Raw genomic sequence first — 24766 nt, forward strand, 5'->3', positions numbered from 1 at the left:
CTCCCTAGAGAGGCCATAGATAAACCCGGAAGTCAATCCAGAAACACTGCCACCCAGGGGCTGAATCACAAATTGACTCTTGTGTAATCAAAAATAAAGGAATACGAATTAAGACACACCGCCTGCTTAAAATCAGGACTGGCTTACATCACTGAAGAGCAGTGGAACGCAGGGAACTGCAATACTGTCCGGACTGAGAAACAGGCGTGCCAAGCAGAACAACAGAGGAAGTGAATGACCTTCACTACTCCACATTTTATTTTTATTTTTTATTTTTTTATTTTCATTTTTTGCATCTTTTACTCAAGAAACTAATTTTTTTTCTTTTTTCCTCACTTGATTTTACCTTTATAATTATTACATTTTTATTTTCAATCCGTATTATTACTACTGCTATATTATCTTTTTTTTTTTTTTAAGTGTCATTTTATTTTCTCTTCATTTTGTTTTGGGATTAATGTTCTACATTCTATTTTTATCTTTCCTTTAGCATCATTTTACTCTATCTCAACTCTACCTTTATGCCATCACTCTCTTCCTCACTTTTCCCTTTTCGGTGTCCTGTTTATCTTACCCCTTTCCTGCTTTAGATTTTCCCTATTCTTCCTCTTTACCCCCTGTTAAAATTTCACCCTACTTATATATCTAATCTCCAATTCCCTGCTCCAAGTCCATACACACATCTCTCTTCGCTGTCTTAACTATCCAAAATATTGATTTTCTCTCTGTCCTTTTGTTGTTGTTGTTCGCTTGAATGTAGATTATATCGAATTTTTATGTTTTTTTGTGAGATTGTTTTGCTTATTCTTCTTTTGTTTATTTTTTTGTTTGTTTAGTGCTTCTGTTTTCCCTTGCCTCACTCAATATTAGTTGGTGTTGTAGTTTGTATTAATCCCCAGGTACTTGTTGCTGGCATTTGCTGGGATAAGTGATTGTTCTATTGGAGTTTTATCCCCAATATATAGAGTCTGTTTACCTTTCTCTCTTAGTCTCTTTCTTGTCTCTCTTACTTTTCTTTTCTTTTTTCTTTCCCTTTTCCCAATTTCATTTTGACACTCCTTTTTTTTCTTCTTCTTTTTTTCTTTTTCCTCTTCTTCTTTCTCTCCTGTCCCCTAATTTGCCTTTCTCTGGTGGTCACCTTTATTGGAGGTTATTAATATCGTGAATACATTTCTGTTCAGTGCCTTGTGTGTTGTACCTGGTAGTGCTGTATTTTGTGCCTTTAAATCAACGCAGGAGAGAGAGAACTACATAACCAGACCCCCAGAGAAGAGAGACCATGGGGAGACAAAGACACAGCCTACATATGAAAGAAAAGCAGGCATCACCAGAAAAGGAAGTAAATGAAATGGAGGCAAGCAACCTTCCAGAAAAAGAATTCAGAGAAATGGTCATAAGGTGGCTGAAAAGAATGGAAGACAAATTCGACAATATGAGCAAGAACCAAGAGGAAATGAAGAAGAACCAAGAAGAAATGAAAAATGACATCACTGCTGTAAAGAACTCAATAGAAAGCATCAAGAGTAGACTAGAAGAAGCAGAGGACCGCATCAGTGAGCTAGAAGACAAGATGGGAAAAAATACCCAAGTAGAGCAACTTCTAGAAAAAAAAATTAAAAGGCAGGAGGAGAGCCTAAGGGAACTTTGGGACAACACGAAACAAAACAACATAAACATAATAGGGGTTCCAGAAGGAAAGGAAGCTGAGCAAGGAATAGAAAACCTATTTGAAGAAATAATGACAGAAAATTTCCCTGATATAGGGAAGAAAAAACCCACACAAATCCAAGCAGCTCACAGAGTCCCAAGCAAAATGAACCCCAAAAGGCCAACGCCAAGGCACATTATAATTAAATTGGCAAACACCAACGACAAAGTAAGAATCTTAAAAGCGGACAGAGAGAGACAGAAAGTTACATACAAAGGAACCCCCATCAGACTAGCAACTGATTTCTCAACAGAAACTCATCAGGCCAGAATGGAATGGAATGAAATATACAAAGTCATGCAAAGGAAGGGTCTGAATCCAAAAATACTGTACCCAGCAAGGCTATCAATCAAAATTGAAGGTGAAATCAGGAGCTTCACAGACAAAAAAGGCCTAAGGGAATTTATTACCACCAAACCAGCAATGCAATAAATGCTAAAGGGTCTGCTGTAAAAAAAAAAAAAAAAAGAAAGAAATAGGAAGCGAAGAAGGAACACAGGTGTAAAGAATAGGAATGGCGACAAGTAAGTACCTATCAATAATAACTTTAAATGTAAATGGATTAAATGCCCCAATCAAAAGACATAGGGTAATGGATTGGATAAGAAAACATGACCCATATATCTGCTGTCTACAAGAAACCCACCTCAGAAAAAACGACGCACACAGACTGAGGGTGAAGGGATGGAAAAAGGTTGTCCAGGCAAATGGAACTGAAAAAAAAGCTGGGGTAGCAATACTTATATCTGACAAATTAGATCTCAAACTGAAGGACATAACAAGAGATAAGGAAGGCCACTTCATAATACTAAAGGGAGCAATCCAACAAGAAGAAATAACTCTGGTAAACATATATGCACCCAATACAGGAGCACCCAAATACATAAAAAAACTCCTGGAAGATATCAAGGGAGAGATGGACTGCAATACAATCATAGTAGGAGACTTTAATACCCCACTATCACCATTGGACAAATCCTCTAAACAAAAAATCAGCAAAGAAACATCAATCCTAAATGACTCACTAGACCAGATGGAATTAATTAACATCTTCAGAACATTTCACCCCAAAGCCACAGAATATACATTCTTCTCAAGTGCACATGGGTCATTTTCAAAGATAGACCATATGTTGGGACATAGGCAAAGTCTCTTCAAATTCAAGAAGATAGAAATCATCAAGCATCTTCTCAGACCACAGTGGCATAAAACTGGAAATCAACTACAATAAAAACAACCCAAAGACATCAAACACATGGAGGCTAAACAGCATGCTATTAAACCATGACTGGGTTACCAGAGAGATCAAAGAAGAAATAAAAAACATCATGGCAACAAATGACAATGAAAACACAACAATCCAAAATCTATGGGACACAGCGAAAGCAGTCTTGAGAGGGAAGTTCATAGCTCTACAAGCCTGCAGCAAAAAACAAGAAACAATGGTAATAAATTACCTAACCCAACAACTCAAAGAGTTAGAAAAAGAGCAACAAGAAAAGCCCAGTGTAAGCAGAAGGAAGGAAATAATAAAGATCAGAGCAGAGATAAACGACATAGAGACCAAAGAAACAATACAAAAGATCAACAAAACCAAGAGCTGGTTCTTTGAAAGGATAAACAAGATTGATGAACCTCTAGCCAGGCTCACCAAGAAGCAAAGAGAGAGGACCCAAATAAACAAAATCAGAAATGAAAGAGGTGAAATAACAACAGAACCCGCCGAAATACAAAGGATTGTTAAAAAATACTACGAACAACTCTATTCCAACAAACTGGACAACCTGGAGGAAATGGACATATTCCTAGAAAAATATAACCTTCCAAAACTCAATCAGGAAGAATCTAAACAGCTTAACATGCCAGTAACTATGGAAGAAATTGAAGCAGTCATCAAAGAGCTTCCGGCAAACAAAAGCCCGGGGCCAGACGGCTTCACAGGAGAGTTTTACCAAACATTCAAGGAAGAAATAAAACCTATCCTCCTCAGACTATTCCAAAAAATTCAAGAGGAAGGAACACTTCCAAGCTCATTCTATGAAGCCAGCATCACCCTAATACCAAAACCAGATAAAGACAACACAATGAAGGAGAATTACAGGCCAATATCCCTCATGAATGTAGATGCCAAAATCCTCAACAAAATTCTGGCAAATCGGATCCAGCAGTACATCAGAAAGATCATACACCATGACCAAGTAGGATTTATCCCAGGAATGCAAGGATGGTACAATATCCAAAAATCAATAAACGTGATATATCACATAAACAAATTGAAAGACAAAAATCACATAGTCATATCAATTGATGCAGAAAAAGCATTTCACAAAATCCAACACCCTTTCTTGATAAAAACTCTCAACAAGGTGGGAATAGAAGGATCATACCTCAACATAATAAAAGCTATATATGATAAACCCACAGCTAACATCATACTCAATGGGCAAAAACTAAAACCATTTCCCCTAAGAACAGGAACAAGACAAGGATGCCCACTCTCACCACTCCTGTTCGACATAGTACTGGAAGTATTAGCCATTGCAATTAGACAAGAAGAAGAAATAAAAGGCATCCAAATTGGAAAAGAAGAAGTAAAGCTGTCCTTATTTGCAGATGACATGATATTGTACATAAAAAACCCGAAAGACTCCATCAAAAAACTAACAGACTTAATAAATGAACTCGGCAATGTAGCAGGATACAAAATTAACGCGAAGAAATCTATGGCATTTCTATACACCAACAGTGAACTTACAGAAAGAGAGACTAAAAAAGCAATCCCATTTTCCATCTCACCAAAAAAATTAAGATACTTAGGAATAAAGCTAACCAAGGAGGTAAAAGACTTGTATGCGGAAAACTACAGGACACTGAAAACAGAGATAGAGGAAGATGTAAACAGATGGAAGAACATACCATGTTCATGGATTGGTAGAATCAACATCATCAAAATGTCCATACTACCCAAAGCAATCTATAGATTCAATGCACTCCCCATTAAAATACCAACAGCATATTTCACAGACCTAGAAAGAACTCTCCAAAAATTCTTCTGGAATAAAAAAAAGACCCCAAATAGCCACAGCAATCCTGAGAAAGAAGAATAAAGTAGGAGGGATCTCAATACCAGATTTCAAGCTGTATTACAAAGCCGCTGTTCTCAAAACTGCCTGGTACTGGCACAAGAACAGACATATAGATTAATGGAATAGAATAGAGAATCCAGATATCGACCCAAACCAATATGCACAATTAATATTTGACAAAGGAGGCATGAGCATACAATGGAGTCAAGACACTCTCTTCAATAAATGGTGTTGGGAAAATTGGACAGATACATGCAAAAAAATGAAACTAGATCACCAACTTACACCATACACAAAAATAAACTCAAAATGGATACAGGACTTAAATATAAGACGGGAAACCATAAAAATACTAGAGGAATCCACAGGCAGCAAAATCTCAGACATATGCCAAAAGAACTTTTTCAGTGACACTGCCCCTAGGGCAATGGAAGCCAAAGAGAAAATAAACAAATGGGACTACATCAAAATAAAAAGCTTTTGCACAGCAAAAGAAACCATCAACAAAACAACAAGAAACCCCACTGTATGGGAGAACATATTTGCAAATGGTATCACTGATAAAGGTTTAATTACCAACATCTACAGGCAGCTTATACAACTTAATAAAAGGAAGATAAATGATCCAATAAAAAAATGGGCAAAGGACCTAAATAGAATATTTTCGAAAGAAGACAGAAGGAAGGCCAAGAGACACATGAAAACATGCTCAAAGTCACTAATTATCCAAGAGATGCAAATCAAAACGACAATGCGATACCATCTCACACCTGTCAGAATGGCTATCATCAACAAATCAACATACGACAAGTGTTGGCGAGGATGCGGAGAAAAAGGAACCCTCGTGCACTGCTGGTGGGAATGCAGACTGGTGCAGCCACTGTGGAGAACAGTATGGAGTTTCCTCAAAAAACTGAAAATGGAACTCCCATTTGACCCAGTAATCCCACTCCTAGGAATATATCCTAAGAAACCAGAAACACCAATCAGAAAGGATATATGCACCCCTATGTTCATAGCAGCACAATTTACAATAGCTAAGATTTGGAAACAGCCTAGGTGCCCATCAGCAGATGACTGGATCAGAAAACTATGGTACATCTACACAATGGAATACTATGCTGCCATAAAAAAGAAGGAATTACTACCATTTGTAGGCACCTGGATGGAATTAGAGAACATTATGCTAAGTGAAATAAGCCAGTCAATGAAAGAAAAATACCACATGATCTCACTCATTTGGGGATAATGAAAAACATTATAAACTGATGAACAAAAAGATAGTTACAGAGGCAGTAAAGCATCAAACAGAGTGTCTAATTACAGCGGTAAGGTTAGGGAGAGGTGGGGGAAATAAGAGATCAACTGAAGGACTTGTATGCATGCATATAAGAGTAACCAATGGATGCAAAACATTGGGGGGTGAGGGCATGTATGGGAGTGGGGGGGGGCAATGGTAAGATATGTACACATATAATACCTTAATAAAAATTTGAAAAAAAAAAAAAAAAAAAAAGACTGATACACTTGGGTCTCAACAAGCCACACACAGACTCCTGTTATTAACCCTTTGAAGGCCACATGCTCCCTGGTAACAGTGGTATACGCAGAGTCTCAGCCTTTATCCTTTACTCTAAAAAAGAAACTGAAGAACCTATAAAATTAAAACCAGAGTTCTGCCATACAGTTTCACTCTATTTGCCCTCTTTTTAGTTTTAAGTTTCTGTTATGATTTAAAATTTATGACAGGAAAACTCAGAGAGAGTGCTAAAGAGTGTAATGTTTGGTAAATAGACTTTCAAGGGGGTGTGGGGGTCAGAATCAACCAAAGAACTTTTTATCTCAATTCTTTTAAAAACCTTTCAACATTATAATTACCTTAAAGCCTTAAAGCCTAAGGCATTAATATAACGAAATCATGTTTAAAAATCAACTTAAACATCAGTAAGATATAATTAAGAATGAACACTGAGATGAATAATACTTGCCCCCCACCCCGAAATAAGTGCAGAAGTACTGTGCTTGTCATTCTGCAGTGTACCTCTGTCTCATACTGACGGGCATCAGGCAGTTCTGACAACCCTGTCTCTTTTGACTGAAGACACCAAGGTCACATGCCAATTACCTATACTCTTCACCTACCAGTATAACCACAGCTTCAATTACTGCCATCTTTGCCAACTCACAAAACAAATTCTTGCTCCTTTTCCAAGTTAATCCTTCCACATATCCTCTAGGTTTGAAATCCCAATCCTTTGTATCATTTGGAACCATCTTCTCTTCTACTGAGCCACTGTTATCTACAAAAACCTACTCAGATCAGGTTCTCCTTACTATCTCTCTATACATAAAAGTCATCGATTTACTTTTTAATACTATATTCTTGTTATAGATTAAAGTCTGCACCCAGAAAGGTATGTTGAAGTCCTAATCCCAGGCACCCGTGAATGTGACCTTATTTGAATACAGGATCTTTACAGATGTGATTAAGATAAAGTAAACCCCTTATGACTGGTGCCCTTATAAGAAAACAGAAATACAAGGAGAATGTCATGTGATAACGGAAGCACTGTGATGCTTGTACAAGCCAAGGAAGCCAAAGACTTCCAGCAACCACCAGAAGCTAAGAGAAAGGCATGGAACAGACTGTCCTCTGCAGTCTAGAGAGAGAGAAATGGAGAGAAGCCTGTGAGAGAGATAACCACTATAATTATTATAAATTAATTTCTGTGGTTTTAAGCCACCCAGGTTGTGGTACTTGTTATCACAGCCCTAGGAAACAAATACAGTCCTTAATAATATTGTCAAGTTCCTTCCTTTTCTCATCGCCTCATAATTTTTTAAAATTAATTTTATTGGGGAAGCACTGGTTAATAAGATCATATAGGTTTCAAGTATAGATTTGTATGATACATGATCTGTATATTGCATTGTGTGCCCACCACCCAAAGTTAAACCATCTCTCTCACCATATATTTGGATCCCTTTACCCCTTACTACTCCCCCACCTCTTTTCCTCTGGTAACCACCATACTGTTGTCTGTGCCTTTGAGCTTCAGTTTTATATCCCACATATGAGTGAAATCATATGGCTCTTAGCTTTTTCTGACTGACTTATTTCGCTTAGCATAAAATTCTCAAGGTTCAACCAGGTTGTCACAAATGGCAGTATTTCTTTACTTATGCCTTAATATGCAATAGTGCATATGAACCACATCTTCTTTATCCAATCCTCTATCAAAGGATACTTTGGTTGTCTTCATGTCTTGGCCACTGTGAATAATGCTGCAATGAACATAGGGGTGCATATAAATTTGCCAACAGATGTTTTTAAGTTTTTCTGGTAGATACTCAGAAGAGGGATTGCTGGGTCATATGATAATTCTAATTCTATTTTTTTTTTTTTTTTGAGGAACTGCCATACTGTTTCCCATAGTGGCTGTATCAGTTTACATTCCCATCAGCAGTGAATAAGGGCTCTTTTTTCTCCATAACATCTCCAACATTTGTTATTACCTGTCTTAAGACCAGAAACCTGTGGTTTTCCTATTACCTATGCCTAACAGAAGAAAGCTCTGAGTATTAGTACCAGGGGTTGGCAAAATTATCCCAATGAGCCAAATCCAACCAACTGCATAATTTTGTAAATAAACTATATAAATAGTTGAGTCAAAGACTATATGGCCCACAAAAGTTTAAAACACTTAGTATGCGGTCCTTTACAGAAAAGGTTTACTGACCCCTGACTTACATGGTAAACAACTATATAATCAGTGATATACTGAATGCAACCAATTCATAAGTGAAATTAACAAGCATGTTAACATGGATATCTGGAGCTTTACATGTGTATATGTGTGTCTAATGTCTGAAGAACAACAAATAAAATACTATCATACTTGAATAAGCTCAAATTGATGATTACCCTTATTAGATGTATAGCTATTATCTGAACAAACTTTTATCCACTTTGTCCCCCAAATAGTCTGTGTTTACTGCTACATTATTGTGATTAGTTAAGTACATTTCTTACAATGGACCTTTTTGTGCAAACACTTCTCATTTCACAGGAGGCAACCAAATAGTTTTTAGGACCTAAAAGCAATGCCATGGTTTTCACAAAATAAATGCTGCTTTGTTATGATAGTAACACTTCACCTAAACAGCTCTCATATTTCACTTAGAACATAGCTAAGAAATCAAAAACAAAAAAGGCATACATTTAACAGCTACACTCTCTGGCAAAGTCTATATATGAAGAATATATGTGTATATATACACACAAATAAACATCTATAATAATAAAAGCATAATATGCTAATTAGACCAGACGTCCTTCCAGACGTCATGCTGGACAACCTTCCGGACGAAGCCGGGGCTGTGAGGGAAGCCCGGGCCCTGGGTGCCTGCCAGCAGCCGGAGGAAAGCCCAGGTCCTGAGTGCCAGAGGGAAGCCAGTGCTGGTGGCCAGGGGAAGGAAGGCCTACTCTTGCACGAATTTTGTGCATCAGGCCTCTAGTGTAATAATATCCTAAATAATAAAGAGGTTATATGCAAATTGACCATCACTCCAACACACAAGATGGCTGCCCCATGTGGTCTAAGATGGCCACCCCCATGTGGACACAAGATGGCCGCCACAGGTGGCCGGCAGGGGAGGGCAGTTGGGGCGATCAGGCCAGCAGGGGAGGGCAGTTGGGAGGGACCAGGCCTGCAAGTGAGGGCAGTTAGGGGTGACCAGGCCAGCAGAGGAGAACAGTTGGGGGGGAGGGACCCAAGCCTGCTGGGAAAGGCAGTTTGGGGGGACCAGGCCTGCAGGGGAGGGCAGTTGGGGGGGACCAGGCCTGCAGGGGAGGACAGTTAGGGGTGACCAGGCTGGCAAGGGAGGGCAGTTAGGGGTGACCAGGCTGGCAAGGGAGCAGTTGGGTGTCAATCAGGCTGGCATGGGAGTGGTTAGGGGATGATCAGGCTGGCAGGCAGAAGCAGTTAGGGGCAATCAGGCAGGCGAGCGGTTGGTAGCCAGCAGTCCTGGATTGTGAGAGGGATGTCCGGTGGGATCGGGCCTAAACAGGCTGTCGGATATCCCTCAAGGGGTCCCAGATTGGAGAGGGTGCAGGCTGGGCTGAGGGACACACCCCCCGTACACGAATTCCGTGCACCGGGCCTCTAGTATTTAAATATATACTTACGTTTATATGTAAAAATATACATTTATTTGATACTACTTATATATTTAACATATAGATTTAACATATAAAGATGATATACAACTCAGAACCTGTTAGTTCTTAATTATACACTGTTATTTACAATACATAAAGATAATATGTATCTTTAATCTGTAAAGATATAATGCATAAAGACTAACTCAGAGCTTATTTGGTTGTTTTCGCTTTGTTTTGTTTTTTAATTGAGGTATAACTGACATATATTAGTTTCAGGTGTACAATACAGTGACTTGATATTGGTTCTTAATTTTTTTTAAATATATTTTATTGAAATTTTTTTACAGAGAGGAAGGGAGAAGGATAGAGAGTTAGAAACATCGATGAGAGAGAAACATCAATCAGCTGCCTCCTGCACACCTCCTACTGGGGATGTGTGCACAACCAAGGTACATGCCCTTGACCAGAATTGAACCTGGGACCTTTCAGTCTGCAGGCCGACTCTCTATCCACTGAGCCAAACCAGTTAGGGCAGTGGTCGGCAAACTGCGGCTTGCGGGCCGCCGCGGTTTCCCGCTCTGTTGACTAATGAGTTTGCCGACCACTGGGTTAGGGCATTGGTTCTTAATTTTACACAATCCATACAAACCTGGTATTCTGAGAGTCAACCCTAATTAAAAGTAACAATTTATAATGTGAAAAATTTTACCCTAAAGCAGGCTAACAAACTAGAGGGGTGAGAAGTGTCAAATATCACTAGCCTTTGGATAATTCATAAAGTTTTTAAAGCCTTGCTGTATATACAAAGGGAGGTCTTGGGATGGGGGGACTTTCTTAAAAATGTGGCATCTGCATTTTCACAACATCCTCAGGTGATCTGCACACATGGGCAAATTTGAGACTTCTGGTCCCTAAGTATTAGACCAACTGAATACTGCTAAAAGAAATTACTGTCTAGAATTACTCTTCTCCTTGCCAATCATCCAAACTCAAATAAAGGTCCAATTTCACAAAATACATATGGAAAACTTGTAACAATAATCTTATAAACTTATAACAATAATTTTTAAAATGACAATACCTTGAGCACTTGAACTTGACCTTCTGTAGTAATGTCACTTAGCAGCTCACAAAAAGACTGACACAGACCTGCTGCATATGTCTGAAATCCAATCAAAGGTCAAAATATACATATGAATTTATCTACAATACTAAAAAACACATAAAATTCAATTTGGGACTCATTATAATCTATTTGAGATTTATATACTAAAGTTACAATTACAACTCTTTAGGAAAGGTTTAGAGAATAAAAGTATAACTTATTCCCTATGCTAATTTTTATAGAAGTATGAGGATCTATTTCTTCAAAGAGCATATTTTCTGGGTTTAAAAAACTAATTAATGGAACTGCATTTCATCTGCCCTGCAATTTTCAATGCTTACAAAATTTCCCCCCACTTAAAGTAATACACATCAATCACTTAAATTTTATAAAGGTACCTCCTCATTTCAAATGAGAAACAAAATCATAACTATATAAATTTTTACAATGTAAAAACTACAACAACATACCTGTAAAAATTCTGTTGATGATAAAAAGATATAACTGTTGATGATCTTAAAGCAGGTTCTGAGATTTTCTGAACTTTGTTCTGCCAAAATAATAAATATTTTTTAAAAGGATAAGCTAATTCATTGTTCAGTTAGTTTAAATAAAGTGACTTATGTAAAATTAAGTTATACTTCTTCACAAATCTTTTCTGAGTGCTACTCAGAATACTAATATATAGATAACTATCTAAAAACCGGCATCAACCTATAACTTAATGCTTTCTCATATATCTCCCACTAGTTAAATCAATTTAGAAAAGAATATGAAGTTCCTTTTTTTTCCTTTCAGAAAAGAACTACATAACTAAATGACCCAATCTTTCAACTCAAACTATATTTTTAATGCTTGGATGGCAAACAACATGCAACAGAATTGTTTTACCATCACATTTGGACATCTGCTTAAATGGGTTCATGTGATAAGAATTATGTTATTCTACTTATGAAAAGAATTCCCATTATACCCCCCAAAATTATATTGTGCTTAAATATTCTCAATCCTTGTACTTAGTTGTTCTTTTCCCCTACGCATAAAAAATGTTCTTTCAGAATAGCATGGGCAAAGGATACTATTTTTAGTTATTCCTTTTCAAGTGCAAAATACAAAACTATTTTGTTAAAATTTAGTATGATCAAATGTTCATGTCTTATCACATACAATAATAATACAATAGAATACAGATTGTATGTATATAATTATACAGATCAAAAGGACTCCAAAATATTATCTATATTTAAAACCTGCCATTCTTTGTTGCTAGTATTTAGAAATTCTATTCACTTACGATAGGACAGACTAAACTATTTTTTTTTCTGGCAAAATACTGGCCTAAGGCCAGGGTCCTTAACTAACTCATATTCTAGCAAAGTAAGAAGACATTCAGATAATAATTTCCTATATACTCTCACAAGAAAATAACAATTCTATTTCTATCTCAAAATGTATTTTAAATCCATTAGTTCACAAACTTTAGGATTTAACAGATTATTTTAAAATAAGGATGTGGAGGAGACAGGGACTGACCAACTACTATGTTAATGAAAGACATAAAACGAAATAACAAAGGCTGTCATCTAAATATTTTTTTTGCAACAAAAGACAAAATCTCAGGATACAGAGGTAGACCCTTATCTCAAATAAACTTATCCTTATGAAAAATTCACATTGTCTCTTTCTCCTCAAGGAGAAAGTCCAGTCTAGTCTGGACTTGTTCACATTGTCTCACAGACCAACACTATACAACAGACATGGACAACCCCGGAGAAGGATTCATATCTCACTGTGAAGTTAGGATGGTTATATTCCAGGCATGTCAGTGAATATCATTTCTAAATCATTGCTACCTAAAATTTTATCAAGATCTATAATGAAGAAAATATTTAAGACAGGATTATTTTTAAAACCACAGAACCCATCTCTTACAAATATTTTAAAAATTATTCCTAGATCAAGCTTAGAAAGAAACAATCTTTCAATATCGCCAAAACAATGCCACTTTTCCCTGGCATTTTCCTATATAAACACTTTCTCCTGACAATATTAAACTATTCAATTAGTATACCCAAAATCCTAAAGCAGGAATTAAAGCTGCTTCATGAATGAGTCTTGAAGAATGAGGACTCTGAATGGAAAACCTTAATTTTTACATTTTACATTTTATAAACAAACAACTTTTAAAAGTGATAGTATTTTTCAGATTAAAACAAAACAAAACAAAAACCAAAGGGCCAGTAAATAGCACTGCATAAAATTCTTAATACTCCATCAGTTTAAATGTCAATCTGCACTGGTAAATTCTCTCATAAAACAACAATTTTAAAAAACAAAATTATTTTTTTTTAAATTTAGGCTACTACATACTTATGAGTGGTGGCTGATATGTAAAAGAAAAGTATTAATTTTCTATTATTATTTACTAGAGGCCCAGTGCATGAAATTCATGCATGGATAGGGTCCTTAGACTTGGCCAGCAATCAGGGTTGATTGAAGCCTCCCTTCCCTGGCTGCAGGATGCTGGCTGCCAGCCAGGGCCTTCCTTCGTTCTGCAGCGCCCCCTGGTGGTCAGCACATGTCATAGCGAGCGATCGGTCTCCCAGTCAAACTCCAGCGGGGACAATTTGCATATTAGGCTTTTATATAAATAAGATATAGATCATGTGAATACATGTTCAGATTGGGAAAAAAAAAAAACTAATTGGATTTCATCCAAGGTGGCCTAAATGAGACAAAAAGCCTACTTCTAGCACCCTGTCCAATTCTATGGTTTCATGTACCAAAAGCACTGCTTCACTAACATTAAGCTTCATGATTTCACAGCTCACATACAATACTACAACAAACACTATGATTTTGCACTATTTAATAATTTTCGTTATATGTAGTTTATATTGTAGTTCCTTAGCTAAATCAGAAATATGTACAGACTTCATTGGTGAAAAACTGATAGCACACAATCACACTGTAAAAGAAGCTGGATAAAGCCAGAGTATACATAGAAGCAGCCTTACACTATAACCTTTTAAATACCTTATAGAACTGCTATCAAACAAAAACTTTACCAGAGTTCAAACCTAATTTGTAGTTTCCTGAGAACCTTTTTATTTTTATTCAGTAATTCAGTAAATTTATTTTTTGATCTTTAACAAGCAGAAATTATCCTTAAAACTTGCATAGAAAAAAATCTAGAAACTATTAATTATGGCTGCATTCAAAACAGTAGTTAAGTTTATGCTTTAATACCTACCAAGAAGAGGTGGCATGTTCTGAAATATACGAAGCAACTCTGGTGTAATGCATGGGCTGTTTTCCAAAGTCACTAACCTAGGGGGGAAAAGATTAAATCACTTTCTGTAACCATTAAAGCTATTAACAACACAACTTAAATATTTTAAAAACTGCCCCATGTAAAAGAAGAAAGAAAAACAGACAATACAAAAAGTCATAAAATTATCTCTCTTAAAAAAATCACCAAATTCATAAAAATTAAAAACGTACCTACAAATCATGTAATATTATTCCTATATACATAGCAAAAACAGTAAAGAAAGTGACTACATACTAAAATATGTATAATTATAATGATAAAGCAAAATCATGGTTATTACGAATGGTCTGGGAAAGATAAAAATTATTTCGTGTTTTTATTTTCTTTATATATTCTTATCATGTGTAATTGATGTGCCCCTGCAATTGATGTGACACTGGACTAATTAATTAGTTTAAAAACACTTATTTTAAATGTTTAATAAATATGAACTTAGTAAAACTTAATATGAACAAGCCACTCTGTTAAAATAATAGCATCTAAAAAAATCAATTTATAAAAAATAAGTTATATATGGGTTGTAGTTTATCACAGAAGTGTGCAACTGGTTTACCTCCTCAAACAACCCTCTAGAAAAGAAGTTAAAGAAGACAAAACACAATTGTCACAATATCTGCAAGAAAAGGGAGGAGGATCCTATTCAAAATCATCCTATCTAATAAAGAGGGAATATGCTAATTGACTGTCACGCTCACAAATATGGTAGCACCCACAGCCAATAAGGAGGGAATATGCTAATTGACAGCCATGCCCTCAAAGATGGCAGTGCCCACAGCCACAAGATGGCGATGCCCAGTCCCCTCAGCCCCGCTGGGGCGACAGGCGCGCAGCACAGCTGGGCCCACCCCCGGGCCTGCCTCCAGAGTCCCCCAGGTCCCCTCAGCCCCCCAGCTGCCCAGGGCCGGCCCGAGGCACAGGCAAGCCTCAGATGTTATCTGCCCAGCTGCCCAGAGCCAGCCTGAGGGACGACCAAACGACTGAACAAGCAGGCTGCATGGGGCAACCAGGACGGCAGGGAGGTTAGTGAGGGACAAACAAACGACTGAACAAGCAGGCTGCGTGGGGCGACCAGGCTGGCAGGGGAGTCAGTGAGGGTTGACCAAACAACTGAACAAACAGACTGCGTGGGGCAACCAGGACGGCAGGGGGGTTAGTGAGGGACGACCAAACAACTGAACAGGCAGGCTGCGTGGGGCAACCAGGGCGGCGGAGGGGCTGTGAGGGGCAAGCAGGCCGGCAGGGGGGGCATTTGGGTTCGACCAGGCCGGCGGGGGGGGGGGGGGGGGGGCAGTAAGAGGTGACCAGACTGGTGGGGGGTGGGGCAGTTGGGGGCAACCAGGCCGGTGGGGGGAGGCAGTTGGGGGCGATTAGGCTGGGAGGGGGGGCAATGAGGGGTGACTAGGCCGGCAGGGGGGACAGTTGGGGGCAACCAGACCGGCGGGGGGGCGGGGGGGCAGTTAAGAGCAACCAGGCCGGCAGGGAGGGGGAAGTTGGGGGCGACCAGGCAGGCAGGCAGGTGAGCAATTAGGAGCCAGCAGTCCAGGATTGTGAGAGGGATGTCCGACTACCGATGTAGACCAGCAGTCAGACATCCCCCAAGGGGTCCCAGACTGGAGAGGGTGTAGGCTGGGCTGTGGGGACCCCTTTTACCTCCCCACCCGTGCACAAATTTTGGCACTGGGCCTCTAGTTCACTATAAAAACTCTCATCCAATTATAAATAGAAAGGAACTTCCTTTACCTCAAAAGAGAGTATTTACCAAAACACACCTAGTGATGATATGCTGAATCTATTCTCTGGAAAAGCAGAAGCATGCCTCATAGAGCATCCCCTATTAGCTTGTCTAACTTCATTCACATCTGTTGAGTATACATGTGGAGGGCCTCTTGGAGGCACTCTAGTATGATAAACCAAGTAAGTTAATAAAAGATACCATTACAGGCTTATATTAGAAAAGAAAACTAAAATTTACTGAGCTAAATCTTAGAATGTGGGTTAAATGACAAATACCAACCTAAAGCAAGTGGAAAGAGGAGATAAATACAGGAACAGAAGTTAATAAGAAACAAACATGCAACAAAGAAAATCCAAGCCAAAGGCTGGTTCTTTGAGAAGACCAATGACAAATCTCTAGCAAGATGGATCAAGAAGGGTGGAGGAAAGCCATTTTTTTAAAAAAATCACTTAATAAGTCTGAAGTTTCATTTTATAATATATAACCAAAAACATCAACTAGTACTGGTTATCCCCTAAGTTCAAGTTCCCATTCTCAATATAAAACTTTTATACCTTTGCTTCCCACAAACCTCTCATATCTGTATACACTCCCACTCCAGCCATAACACTCAGCTGATGATTACACTTCAAATTTTGTTGAAAAAATAGCTTACATAGAACACCCACCTATCCCATTCAATTACAATACAGAAATCCATCTTCATCCCTCCAATTAAAACAGATAAAGTATTCCTGCTGCTATTTTTTTTTAAAAAATGAACCCCTCTACTTGCTTGGCATCCCATCCCTTCTGCCTCCTTCAATTATATTTTTCTTTCCTTTTTATTGAATTTATTGGGATAACACTGGTTAACAAAATCATATAGGTTTCAGTTCCACAGTTCCACAACTTCTCCTTCAGTTATCTTTCTCTGTCCCTTTAGAACTTGTATCCCCCACACCAGCCAATGGCTGCCAGATTTCCACAGAATTCTTCCTAGTAAAAGTTCTTAAACAAGTTATCAGTGATCACAGTCTGTACTTACTTAACTTCAATTCATGCTTCAGTTTACTCCAATTCTATCTTTTGTTCTTCCTTCTCCATTGAAACCCCTCCTAATATCTCCATATGACCAATTCACCTCTATGTACTGCTCTTACTAGAACAATCAGCACATCTGACATAGCTGACCACTTCCACTTTTAGGAAATAGTCTCTTCTTCACTTGGTATTCCTCCTATATCGGTAGATTGCTCTTCTCTGTCATCTTTGATGACTCCTCATATGGCCTCTAAATATTAAAAATTCTTTAGAATTTTTCCCTGAACTGAATGTTCTCTATCTGCCCTTCTCTCCCTAAGCAATCTCATGCTTTAAATATCATATACAAAATACTAACCACTTTACAAGCATTATCTCATTCTCACAACAACTGGGTAAAATATGGATTATTTTTCCTCAATGCACAGATAAGGAAAATGAGGCTCATAAAGGATGTTTACAAACCTTATACAGTGGTGTAATTGGGGGTTGGGACCTAGATCTGATTACAAATGAGCTGTAACTCACTAAGAAAAATCCTATATAATAAACACCTAATATGATAACTGTCCGGTAGACCGGTTGGCTGTTCAACCAATCAAAGCGTAATATGCTAATGATATGCTAAGGTTACTCAACCACTCGCTATAACATGCACTGACCACCAGGGGGAAGACAGTCGACCAGTTGACCAGTCACTATGACGTGCACTGACCACCATGGGGCAGATACTCCAACCTGTAGGTTAGCTTGCTGCTGGGGTCCAGCTGGTCAGGACTGAGACAGATGGGCCGGACATGCCCTGGAGCCCTTCTGTGGTCCCTCCCCAGCTGGCCAACCTCCTGCATCCCTCCCCAGCCCTGATTATGCACTGATGGGGTCCCTCGGCCTGGCCTGCGCCCTCTCACAATCTGGGACATCCTTGGGGGATGTTGGAGAGCCGGTTTCGGCCCAATCCCACAGGCCAGGCTGAGGAATCCCACTGGTGCAGGAATTCGTGCACCAGGCCTCTAGTATATGAAGAAATATGTACCCTGATTCTTTAAAGAATCTTAGCTATTAATAAATTTGGTAAATTTTTTAAAATGTATCATAATGATTTAATTTTGTTTATATATAACTAAAAGCAGGAAAAAAGAAATTACCACTAATAGAGCAATGCATTTTTATGACTACCTGTTCATATAATCCTTTAAAAATGTATACACCTTTACTAAGCCACATTAATATACTAAGTCTGCAATACTGGTAAGTATCTGAATCTCTTTTTACTAAAATATTTTAAATTTTTCTACTGGTCATTATCATATAGTATCTACACATTTATAAGAAAGTACTTATATACCATAAATTAATGTTTTGATTTGTAATCTAGAGTAGGGGTTGGCAAACTACAGCTCAGGGCCAAATTCAACCCATATCCTATTTTTGTAAATGATGTTTTATTGAAGCACAGCCCTTTCCACTTGTTTACATATTCTCTAAAACAGCAGTGTTGAATAATTGAAACAGAAAGTGCATAGCCTGGGAAGCCTAAAACATTTACTGTCTGGTCCTTTACAAAATAAAATTGCCAACCTCTGATCTAAAGTAATCCATTCTTGACAAATAAAAATATATGAATATTGCCCTGGCCAGTTTTGCTCGGAGGTTAGAGTACTGGCCCACAGACCAAAAGATTGTGGGTTTAATTTCTGGTTAAGGGGACGTACCTCAGTTGCAGTTTCAATCCCTGGCCCCATTGGATAGTGAGTGAGAAGCAACCAATAGATGTTTCTCTCTCTCTCTCTCTCTTACCCTCTCTCTCTCCCTCTTTTTCCCTCCCTACCTCCCTTCTCCTTCCCTTCCACTCTGTCTAAAAATCAATGGAAAAAAATATCCTCGGGTGAGGATTAATATACATATATATATGCCTAAGCGATCAGCCGACTATCCAACAGCTATGACACACAATGACAAACAGGGGGCAGACACTCAACGCAGGAGCTGCCAAGCAACAGCAACTTTGCAGAGTGCCCTCTCGCACTCTGGGACCCCTTAGGGAATGTCGGACTGCTGGTTTTGGCCCAATCCCCGCAGGCCAGGGCAAGGGACCCCACCTGCTAGAGGGACCCCGCTCACTCCACAGACGCCCTTCGAGACCCGGCGCCACCCTACGCTGGCAAGGGACCACAGGAGGTTGGTTCCAGGGCGTGTCTGCCCCATGTTGCCTGGTCCGCCAGCCACCTTCTAATTAATTTCCTTTCAGTGTGCACGAATCCATGCACCGGGACTCTAGTATGAATATAAAAGTTTCAAAAATAAAAAAATAAAAAAAAAGTCTCCAACATATGCTAACTTATAATCAAACCATCCAGAAGTCATTTAACTTAAAGCAACCTAGAAAAGAATGAGAAATAAATTGCAAATATCTACCTAGTTATGTTTTAAAATTGTACTTCTAGTATTTTGATACAGATCATTAATTTATAATTTGCACTGAAGACAATTTCTAAGAATCAAAACACTGTTCATTCCTAGAAAGCTACAAAACAAAGAAAATAAGGGAGGGAGAGAAGCAAGGGAAGACAGGATGCCCCAAGTATTAATTTTTTCTATGGTTAATTTCTGTGATTTGCTTTTTAATTCCAGTGTGAGTATAAATATTAGAATTTTTAAACCTTCCCTGTATTATAAACTACATTTTAAAGAGAGACTGCTGTCATCAATAAAATAAGCTTAATAAAGCAATATTATTTTCTAGCACAGTTCCTTACAGTTTATGGCACTGAGCTGCCACAGAAAAAGGTTTCTGTGGGCGTTTTTTTTTTAACACTACATACTATTCACTTTGTAAAATAATAAATCAAGATTAAGTAGTACTAATATTTGGGGCTAAGGTATAATCCCAGTACTTATGGGTAAGGTAATAAGAGGTTGAAAATAACTCAAGAATCCCCTGAAATCTCATTTAACACACTGGAAGTTTAAGTAAATTTTTAGTTTTCAAAAGTTTATTGAGATCTATATTTTACATTCCAAATTCCAAAACATAAAATGCAGCTGAGTGCTTACTGAAACTTCCCCTTTAACTCTGACAATTGTAAGCCTACACTGAGAGTGAAAGCTACCAAGAAAAGATGGAACTATTATGCTACCCACTTTGGGGAAACTGACTTTATGTTTTTATTTTTAAACTAGAGGCCCAGAGCATGAAATCCTGCGGTAGGGTTCTTAGGGCCTAGCCTCCTGAGATCAGGGCCATCTTCTGCCTATTCGCCAGTCCCCAGGCCGAACCACGCCTCCGCCACCGGGCTGTCAGGCCGTTGGGATCACCAGCTCATCTCTGGCTGCTCGGGGGCTCAGGCCTATGGGAAAGCAGGCACTGGCAAACTCACCTCCATGCTGATGGAACGCGCTGCCCACTTGGGGTCGCTCATGCTGCCACCACTGCCACTGCTGCTGGAGCTTGAGATGCTAACGGAAGCTGCGAGGTGCACCCATGACCTACCCGCCCCAGCGTGAGCGGCCCAAGCAGGCAGCACGTTCCATCAGCAGCCCGACTGGTGCACATGCATGGAGGTGAAGTCACTGGTGCCTGCTTTCCCGCAGGCCTGAGCCCCTGAGCAGCTGGGGATGAGCTGGTGATCCCAATGGCCTGATAGCCAGCCCCGTTCTCCCGCCACCTACCCCAATTCTCCCGTTCACCATGACTGATCCATTAGAGCCTGTGGGCCAGGGGCAGGGACCAAGAGGTCAGCCCTTCAGCCCGCTTGCCAGTCCCCAGTCCCGCCCCACCCTGCTCGTGGGCCAGTGGGCAGGGGAACGGGAGGTGCTCACGGATAGGTGTTGGGTTTTTAAGCCCTGTTACATGGCCTTTGCTTTATTGAAATGAGAGTAAGGAAGGTCAAGAAAAAAAAAAAGGTCCAAGGTATTAGTTTTGCCTCTTACCATAATTCTAAACCATCTTCCAGAAGATAAACATGTGGAGGCTGGGAAACATCTGTACTCAGTTGAATAACTGGGAGCAGGAAAGGGTACAGGTTCTTGCTGTCTGCTCCTAATCCCTATGGGAAGTATAAATAAAACTTAACATAAGACATTCTAAGGTCCCACCACCACCACCCAAAAAAAAAAAATCTATCATATATAAAAACTCTAAAAACAACTTATAAAATAAATTTATCAGATTTTAAAGGATAGCCCTAAATATAAGCATTACTAAAACAAAGTTAGTTCTGTTTACAATTAGAAAGCAAGTAGCAAAAAAATACCATTCAATTACCTAATGGTAGTAAAATAATATATACCAATGCTATACACATCTGTTCATTTAAAGAGTTTCCACACATAAATATTTATTTCTCCATCTCTGAACACTAAAGAGGTGTTAACACTGAAATATTAAATTCTATAAATTATCTAACCTAGATAATAAACACTGAACTCAACCTAAATGTTCATCAGTGAGGTAATTACCTTATAGTATGTTAATATTCTAGAATACTGAGTAGCCATGAGAAAGGATTAGACATGGAATGTAAACAATTTCAAAAATAATTATAAACTGGATTTAAAAAGTACAGAAGTGTGTATAATAATTCTACATGCAAAAATATTTTTTAAATAGCTATAATTCTGAATATGTGATATATGCATAAAAATGTTTCTTCGGAGAAAATAGAAAAAAAATTGTTAACACTAGGTAAATATGGAAAGGGAAAAAAATACTGGAAGAGTATAAAGTAGTTTTTTTGTGTGTGTGCTTTTCTGTAAGCTTTTAAAAAAATATACATAAAAAATATGTACATACTAGTTTAATGAAGACATTTTGCTAATATTTTTAAAGAGCCAAAAACAGAAAGAGAGGAGAGGGCATTGTATCTAAAATCTATTTTGCCTAATTACTGTATTAAGAAGGTTGACTTAGTGTACCACACAAATCTCTAAAAGAAAACAAAAAGGATGGAAAGTCGATTTCTAACCCATTAATAATCTATATAATCTGATAAACATAGAAAGGAAATAAAATAACCAAACATCACCTCACTTAGAAAAAAATTCAAATGTCAATATAATTTATAGCAAATTACAATGCAACAAAACATTTATGTATTTCCCTTTTTTTAATTAGACATATTTATTTTTAAAAATATATATTCCCCTTTTAATGAAATATTTATAATAAATTCAATCTGTATCAGAACATAAGACACTTCAATGGAAATATATAAATTTTATCCTTAAATACGTTAAGTACAAGTTTGGCCCTTTCTATAACTAAAAATTAGGTGAAAGACCTTATTGAAGATTTTTCCAAAGAGAACTATAAAAATATCACATTTAATAAAGTAAAAATAATTATATATTGGGCTTTAATATTCAGTTAAAATTTTACTCTCCATAACTCAATCTTTAACAGAACAAAAAAGAAAGAACATTAAGAAAAACTAGTCAAGTTCATATTGATTATCAAGTAGGCTTAAAATTTCTTAAGAAAATTAGAATCTATCAACTTCGTGCACATCCCAATAAGCACAATATACTAGCATTAGCAAAACTAAAGGAAGCAACTGTGAAATATTTTACACTCTCTCTGTAAAATCATGAAGAGATTCATCTTTATAATCTAGAGGCCTCAAATATATGTACAATCCCAGATATGTAGCTTTAAATCTGGACATTCTTTTAGCCCATGGTTATAACTACAAGACATTGTCTACAATACTGTAAAAGCTCAAAAATAAATTAATCAGTTATTAATAAAATTATCAGAAATGCTTGAATAGGGAAAATCATGTTGTACCATCATTACCTAAGACATAAGGGGACATAAGGGGAAGGATTCAAGGGAGTCTCTCTATACTATTTTTGCCATTGCATGTGAATCTACAATTTTTTTTTAAGTTAAGGGAGAAAACAGAATAACACCTTCTAAAAACTGAACCAACATATTATTGTCTTCCGAAAAGAGTTACTCTTCTTGCATTTCCTAACTCACCTGACATAAACTACTATTTTTCTAGTAATAAATTATATTACAACCACCTCCTGCTTCCTCTTTCTCCTCATCTCACATCTACATACTCCTTAATTATCTCTCTCTCTCTCTCTCTCTCTCTCTCTCTCTCTCTCTCTCTCTCTCTCGTATTTTTCAAATCTTGCCCCTTTTCCTCATGGATTTAATTCAGGTCATCATTTCCTTCAGGGGTAACAAATGAGGTTCCCAACTACTTTCCTTGACCTTACTTGTAACCTCATTCCAAACTAGTGTCCACATGGTACCCTGATTACCTTTCTAAAATAAAAATAACACTCTTTCCTCTGAGCTTCAAGATAGGTTCTTTACATTTACCTGACAAGGCCCCCACACCCAAGCTCTATACTAGGGGTGGGCAAACTTTTTGACTCGAGGGCCACAATGGGTTCTTAAACTGGGCCGGAGGGCCGGAACAAAAGCATGGATGGAGTGTTTGTGTGAACTAATATAAATTCAAAGTAAAGGAGCAGAGGGGAGAGCAAGAGAACCCTCCGCTCTTTAGGCTCCGCGGACCGGATAGAACAGCCAAACGGGCCGGATCCGGCCCGCGGGCCGTAGTTTGCCCACGGCTGCTCTATACTCTACATTCCAGCTACACCAAACTACTTAGTCTTAGAAATAACTATGTCAATATCTAGAGAAAGCTGGCAGATTTAACCCTTATGTTTATTACTGTTCTCTGCCAACATCCCTAAAAGAATACTGTAGGATGTGTTTTTAAAGGTCTATAATCGTAAATATAAAGACAGCATGAGAAAAGATAAAAGCATCTCATTTTTGAAAACTGAAAAGAAAGACAAGTAGCTACTGACTTAGCCTCAGAAAGCCGAATCTCAAAGCCAGGAGCAAAAACAAGGGCAAGAAGCAGCCTATTTACATTACAGAAACTCCAAAAGGTTTGAGGAACTGATAGCACCAAATATTTTGGTAAGAGGGAGGTTGAAAGGGAGGTGTTAAAAATAAGAGAAGGTGTGTAAAGAACAGTCTGATGCCAAATCTCATCCATGTGCACAAGCAACTGGCTCTCCCTGGTCCAGAATAAAGCTGGCTGTTTGTTCTCTTGTAAGGTAAAAGAAGTGGTCTCAAGACAGGGAGACATCAGGCAATCAAGAGCAGGGACACTACATTAAACAGGCAGATGTAATATGTAAACAGGCATGAGTCTGAAGGATCTTTCACTGAAAAAATATCTCAAAAACATGGACCATTCCCCGACAAAACAACCCAGCTAGATCATCCTAAAAGAAAAACCCACAATCAGCAAGTTTCTCATACACACACAACCCTTCCAATCAGCTTTTAGTTCCCACTCCTAAATTTATACAGACGAAACGTTGATATAGTTCTTGAAATTGGGTGATGGTAAGTTACCTAAGGATTCATTAGACTGTTCTTCCTTCTTTTATATATGCTTCAAGTTTTTTACATGCCAACAACCAAGGATCAACAGATATGTTTATAATATCTAATATGAGAAGTAGAGAACAAAACAAATAGAAAACAGCACCTTGAAGGAAACAGAAACCAAGCATAGAAATGAAAACATGGAAAACATAACTATCCCTGCATTCAGAAAACAAAAAATGAAATCC

At 38.2% G+C, this 24766-nt stretch overlaps 1 protein-coding gene across 1 annotated transcript in view; it reads right to left on the reverse strand.

The window, feature by feature from the left end:
• The window catches only part of IPO11 (importin 11), a 146922-nt gene that overhangs the window by 52964 nt on the left and 69192 nt on the right, over positions 1-24766 (reverse strand). The window contains exons 21-24 of the mRNA XM_080681497.1: positions 21086-21201; positions 14317-14393; positions 11534-11613; positions 11040-11120 (exon numbers count right to left, since the gene is read on the reverse strand). Of these exons, the coding sequence (XP_080537623.1) occupies positions 11040-11120; positions 11534-11613; positions 14317-14393; positions 21086-21201 (354 nt within the window). The remainder of the gene's footprint in view (positions 1-11039; positions 11121-11533; positions 11614-14316; positions 14394-21085; positions 21202-24766) is intronic.

Source organism: Plecotus auritus (assembly GCF_963455305.1).
Source record: "Plecotus auritus genome assembly, chromosome: 7".
NCBI lineage: Eukaryota > Metazoa > Chordata > Mammalia > Chiroptera > Vespertilionidae > Plecotus > Plecotus auritus.